Here is a 6,597-nt window from a genome sequence, read left to right as displayed (position 1 = left end):
GTATGAATATAATATACAAGTTTCACTTTTTAAATGGAATTACTGAAATCAATCTACTTTTTCATGATATTCTAATTTTATGACCAGCACCTGTATATATTTATTACATTTGTTACATTTATTATATTTATTAAATTTATCAAATTTATTACATTTATTAAATTTATCACATTTATCAGATTTATTATATTTATTACATTTATCAGATTTATCAGATTGATCAGATTTATTATATTTATTATATTTATCAGATCTATTACATTTATTACAGTTATCAGAATTATTACATTTATTATATTTATTACATTTATCATATTTATTATATTTATTAAATTTATCACATGTATTATGTTTATAAGATTTATATATTTATTACATTTGTTACATTTATTATATTTATTAAATTTATCAAATGTATTACATTTATTAAATTTATCACATTTATCAGATTTATTAGATTTATCACATTTATTATGTTTATAAGATTTATTATATTTATTACATTTATCATATTTATTATATTTATCACATTTATAATATTTATCAGATTTCTTACAGCAGCTCAGAAACTAACCAGCCTGGTTTAGATCCGACTGTTTGAATCCCTTCAGTGTCGCACAGAAACACTAACTTTTATACTTTATTTCCTCAGAAATACACGGAGATCTCTTCACTTCCCCCAGAGTCTTATAACTTTTAGCTTCTGTCGTGCTAATTGGAGCTTTTAGCTGCTTTAGTTTCAGTAACTTTTAGCTTTTAGCTTCTGTTTGTTTTAAGGTGAACAGTTTATCCTTCAGAAACCTTCAGCGCTTCTAACTGATCCAGACGGGTCTCGATCCGCGACTCTGACGCCATCTGTCGAGGAAGACAGGTTCCCATTGGAAACAGCGGGGTTTAGTTAAAGTTTCAGACGGTCTCTCCTCTTCATCACGTCTTCCCTCCTCCTCCTCTTCCTCCTGCAGCTGTGGAAGCTGAGCTCCGCCGCTCTGCTGTCGTGGCTCAAACAGAGAGGAGTTCCTGTCGGAGCCAAACACGGGAAGGAGGAGCTGATGATGAAGGTCCTGAGCCGTCTGTCCGAGGCCTGACGCACACACACACACACACACACACACCCTCACACACACACACACACACCCTCACACACACACACACACACACACCCTCACACACACACACACAGACACACACCCACTCACTGCCGGTTAACAGATCGATGAGAAACGTTAATCAGTCTGAACCCAGACAGAGCGGCTCGTGTAGATGAAATGAAATCCTGCGTTCAGATGAAGCCACAGAGACGTTCAGAGGCTGATTAAAGCTTTTCTGTCACTGATGCTCCAGATTTTACAGAAGATTTACTCTTTAAACTGTTATTTGCTGCTGTTCTTCTGGAGCAAACTCGTTCTTTTAATGTTGGAAAGTTGTGTTTACAGTTTGACATGTTCATTTATTTATTCAGATATAGTGTTTCCTGTTCAGGACTGTAAAAACATATTTATTTATTCAAACGTGTAATAAAACAGTTGAAAAGGGCAGAAATGAAACGTGTAAATGTGTGAAGCACACAAACATGTTTTCAGTTTAGAAATAAATCAGTTTGTTTTGGTTTTTGCTGCATTTTGCATCAAGATGGCACCAAAAACCTGAGACAGAAGATCTGAACCAGGATCAGTTCAGTTTGGTTTCTGCCTCAGGTCTCAAGAATAAACTCAGATCAACAAAAACGTCCTCCACCAAACGAAGGGGAAGATTTCCTGAGATCAACCAAGAAAACGTTGACTTCATGTTTGTTTATAAACAACAAACTGCTGCACATAAAATAACAAGAACATTAAAAAACGTCACAGAAGAAGAAACCAGGGAACGCTGTCACTGTCAGAGTCTGTGTTGGGACGACTCTCAGCTACTACCACACCAAACTTCAGCTCAGCATCTCCGTCAGCGCTCAGATCCGACGTCAGCAGGACGAAGAAGGACGTCTTCGTCCCAAACCAGCAGCTTTCTGTCTCGCCGTCTTTAAAGACAGAAAGATTTCAGGTTTGATCGGCTGCTTTTCTGACAAGATTCAGTATCTAGTTGTTGAAATCCGAGCTTTGCCCTCTGAGATGAGACCGGAGGGCTGCATGCTGCACCCCCCCTTCAGGAAACTCAATCCTGGGCTCTGGGCGTGTTGGAATGCTGTGACTGTAGATTCCCAGCAGGTGAAACCACTTCTGGCTGTCAGACGTTTCAACATGTGGCGCTCGGCGGCCTCAGCGGCCTCAGCGGCCTCGGGCTGATCCCTGGAGCCCCGTCCGCCGACAGGTCGAGGAGGAGACCTCTCCAGTTTCAACGCCGTTAAATAAACCTGCAATTTAGAGGATCAGCTCCACAGCTGTGTCCTGGAGGAGTTCCCAGGGCGGAAAGACATCCGCAAGGACCTCAGCTGCTGCTGCCTGTCAATCTGAGAAGGGTCAAAGGTCATCTGGAGTCCATCGTTCTGCAGAGAGGAAGATTATTCACAAGAGGAGACAGCTGCTGATCTTCACCCTGAAGGTCAGACCGTGCAGTGAGCTCCATCAGCCTCTACAGGCCTCAGTCAGCAGGTCAAAGGTCAAAGTGGCGGAGCAGAAGTCAGAGAGGATCCACAGACTGGCACATAATTTGGGTGAGGAAGATGAGGCGCCCAGATCTGCCTCCATCCAGCTCCAGCTGCTCCCCGGGCCGTCTCAGAGGGCAGCCCTCTGCTCCACGTCTCCACATGTTTTCACATGTTTTCACATGGGAAAAATGTGGAGAATGAGCCCCACTGGGGATTAGAGCCTCTGCTCTCTGAAAACAAGATGGCAGCACCACTTAGGTTCATCTGGACCAGAACCAGACCCTGTCAGCACGGTGGAGGAGGGCTGATGGTCGGGGCTGATTCTGTCCAACGATCCCAAACACAGCAGCTAATCTTCAACAGAACGGTCCAGAACCAGAACCTCAGAGAGCTGAGCAGAACCCGATGAGCTGAAGCAACGCTGGAACTCCACTCCGACTGATAACTGATTTCTCTTTCATTTCCTCTGAGAGCTGCCTGAACAGAAAAACGTCCTTCAGTGTCAGAATGGGTTAGCCTCTTTATTCTACCTCTGGAATGAGTCACTGGTATGAGACGTTGTTTCTCCCGGGAAGCCTTCAGGTACGACTGAAAGCTGCGCTCCGGGTTTTACAGCGTTTCTGCTCTCAGGCCACAGAATGACGACTGAGGCTCTTCTGCAGGGGAGAAACAGAAACATTTATTGAGGTCCATTTGAGTTCTGCTGACCCAGAAAGCATCACCAGCCGGTGTGAACAGGGTGGGGGTTTTGATAAATGGTGGAATTTGTCTGAACCGCCTCCTTTTTTTAAACCGTCTGAAATCCTCACATGGAAAAAGTTGGCTGCAGAGGAGAAACCGAGTCGGGATCCAACACAAAGAGTCTTCTGTTTCTTTGGGACAGAAACCAGCAGAAAGTCAGAGTGATGGATACGCAGCAACTGCGTGATTCATAACGTCTGTCAGAGGGGATCGGCGGAGGGTTTTACAGAGCCAGAGCGAGTTTCCTGTTCCCAAAATGATGACGACTATAAATAATACAAGTGGGAAAGGTTTAATGGTGAGAAATGTTCTAGAGGTGTGAAAGGCACAAACAGCAGATGTTTCCACAGAAACCTCTTTAACCCTTCAGAAAGTAAAACATTACAGAGAATGTAATAATATTATTGAACATGAACACACATCAGTGCAGCTGTAGTCGTCCATTTAGGGTTCGAATTGACCCCGATCCCAAAAAAAAGGGTTTAAAGACAACAAAGATGCTTCCAGAAGTGATCAGTTTTCAGTGTGTCTGTTCCCAGCATCTCACTGAGCTGCAGCTGCCAGGGAGTCTCCAAAATGTCTCCAAACATCTGCCAGGGAGTCTCCAAAATGTCTCCAAACATCTGCAAGGGAGTCTCCAAAATGTCTCCAAACATCTGCAAGGGAGTCTCCAAACTGTCTCCAAACATCCGCCGGGGAGTCTCCAAACTGTCTCCAAACATCTGCAAGGGAGTCACCAAACTGTCTCCAAACATCTGTGAGGGAGTCTCCAAAATGTCTCCAAACATCTGCAAGGGAGTCTCTAAACTGTCTCCAAACATCTGCCAGAGAGTCTCTAAACTGTCTCCAAACATCCGCCGGGGAGTCTCCAAACTGTCTCCAAATATCTGCCAGGGAGTCTCCAAACTGTCTCCAAACATCCGCCAGGGAGTCTCCAAACTGTCTCCAAACATCCGCCGGGGAGTCTCCAAACTGTCTCCAAACATCTGCAAGGGAGTCACCAAACTGTCTCCAAACATCTGTGAGGGAGTCTCCAAAATGTCTCCAAACATCTGCAAGGGAGTCTCCAAACTGTCTCCAAACATCTGTGAGGGAGTCTCCAAAATGTCTCCAAACATCTGCCAGGGAGTCTCCAAACTGTCTCCAAACATCCGCCGGGGAGTCTCCAAACTGTCTCCAAACATCCGCCGGGGAGTCTCCAAACTGTCTCCAAACATCTGCAAGGGAGTCACCAAACTGTCTCCAAACATCTGTGAGGGAGTCTCCAAAATGTCTCCAAACATCTGCAAGGGAGTCTCTAAACTGTCTCCAAACATCTGCCAGAGAGTCTCTAAACTGTCTCCAAACATCCGCCGGGGAGTCTCCAAACTGTCTCCAAATATCTGCAAGGGAGTCTCCAAACTGTCTCCAAACATCCGCCAGGGAGTCTCCAAACTGTCTCCAAACATCTGCAAGGGAGTCTCCAAACTGTCTCGAAGCATCAAGGAGGGAGTCTCCAAACTGTCTCGAAGCATCAAGGAGGGAGTCTCCAAACTGTCTCCGGCAGTAACTGTAGAAGCAGCTGCTCGTTTCCTCCCAGCCTCCGGAGGCTGAAATCCCAGCAGCTGGAGGCGTTTTTCTTCGGCTCTTTGGTTTCAGCTGAAGATCTTGACTTGTTAAAATGAGGAGAAGAAGTTTCCTTCCTCCTCCTCCTCCTCCTCCTCATTAGAAGCCTCCTGAGCTTCGGTGGGAGGGAGGACGGTTTATCTCAGATATGATTCATTTGTTGCAGGTGTGATCATCCATCACGAGCTGCAGGAAGAATAATTCCTATAAATTCTTCTGTCGGCCAGCAGCTGAAATATTACTTTCATTTATCAGCAAACGAAAGAACTCGCCTCATTTTCCCTGGAATAATTAAATAATAAACTTCTGTCGGAGTTGGTGGGAATATCTCAGGACCCCTCAGCCTGACAGATGTTCTCCTCGCCTGCAGGAAGCTGCTGGAGGTGAGTTTAATTAACAGATGAAAGTCTCTGGATCCTCGCAGATAAAACCTTGTTAAGGATTTGTGTCAGACAGGAAGCACTTTGACTGAACTGCCGGGTCCCAAACTTCATCGTTCAGTCTCGCAGCTCGTTGTTCACGCCGGCAGGACAAACTGGACCTCAGAACCGGGCCTACAGACCCCCTGCAGCTTTCAGCATCATTTAAACTGAAATAAAGGACATTTAGGGCAACAAGAAAGCCCAGTTTCAGCCGTTCTTCATGTTGGAGTTTTCCAGAGAAAGGAGCTGAAACTCAGCTGGTAACAGCTAAAAGAAGCACTGAAGCAGCTAAAAGCATCAGGAGGATCTCTTCTGCAGCACATCAAACCGTGCACAGGCGTCGCGGCGAACATCTTCCTGATGAAGACGCTCTGCAGCTTGTTTACAGAGAATAAACTCTTCATCGCTGGCTGCAGCTGTAACATCTGGATGAAAACAGAGACTGCAGACTCAGGAGGCTAACGTTAGCTCACCTCCAGCGTCTCGCTTCACGGCTTTAAATAAAGTTCAGATTAACATCTGGAGCAGCTCCGACTGTTTCTGTGAAGAAATAAAAAGCTCATGTTGAGTCTAACTGGAGCCCGAGGCCACCGTAACGTTACACCCGCTGTTAGCTTGACCTTTGACCTTTCGGGGTCAGGGGTCGTGCAGAAAATTGTCTCCTCTGTGGGAACTCTGAGTGGCAGAAAACTGAAACTCTGCTTTGATTCAACTCATCAGAAACCAGCGAAGGATTTATTTCATCACTCTGGGGGGGACCATGATAAGAAATTCAAATTAAACTTTAATTAAAAATCTGATTTTATATTTAAAATCTGTTTCTGAACAAAGATGGTTTCAGACTGAGCAGACTCCGCGGCTCGGTCGTCTCTCTCCTCTCAGATGTTTGATGTTTGTGGGAAATCATGTAACTGCAAACTAAACTACAGCTGTGAATTATTTTGATTAAATTAGTTATAAATGAATTTAAACTGGAACATTTTTAGATTTCAACACAGAACAAGAAACATTTTATCCCAGTTGAGATAAAAATCCAGAACAATAAAATAGATGCTCCAACAGCTGTAATTTAATCATTTATATTCTTTATCTGCAGCCATAAAAGTGTCATGAAGAGAATATAAAACAAACCTTCAAACCCCAGAAAAACATCTGTCGGCTCCAGATGTTCTGATCAGATAAAGAACGAACCGAAGAAAACGCAGCGGGACGTGAAAACATGAGAAACTGCTGACTGAAAGAGGAAAA

The 6,597-nt window shown here is 44.2% G+C and overlaps 1 protein-coding gene across 1 annotated transcript in view; it reads left to right on the top strand.

Annotated features, from left to right (window-relative positions):
• LOC108229158 (uncharacterized protein C18orf63) overlaps positions 1-1,118 on the top strand; it is an 11,444-nt gene extending 10,326 nt beyond the window's left edge. The window contains exon 14 of the mRNA XM_037973155.1: positions 963-1,118. Within this exon, the coding sequence (XP_037829083.1) occupies positions 963-1,085 (123 nt within the window). The 3' untranslated portion in view covers positions 1,086-1,118. The remainder of the gene's footprint in view (positions 1-962) is intronic.
• Positions 1,119-6,597: the final 5,479 nt, after the last annotated feature.

This window comes from Kryptolebias marmoratus, linkage group LG21, assembly GCF_001649575.2.
Source record: "Kryptolebias marmoratus isolate JLee-2015 linkage group LG21, ASM164957v2, whole genome shotgun sequence".
Lineage (NCBI taxonomy): Eukaryota > Metazoa > Chordata > Actinopteri > Cyprinodontiformes > Rivulidae > Kryptolebias > Kryptolebias marmoratus.
The sequence above is the reverse complement of the archived record's forward strand: the minus strand, read 5'-3'. Positions and strand labels throughout refer to the sequence as shown.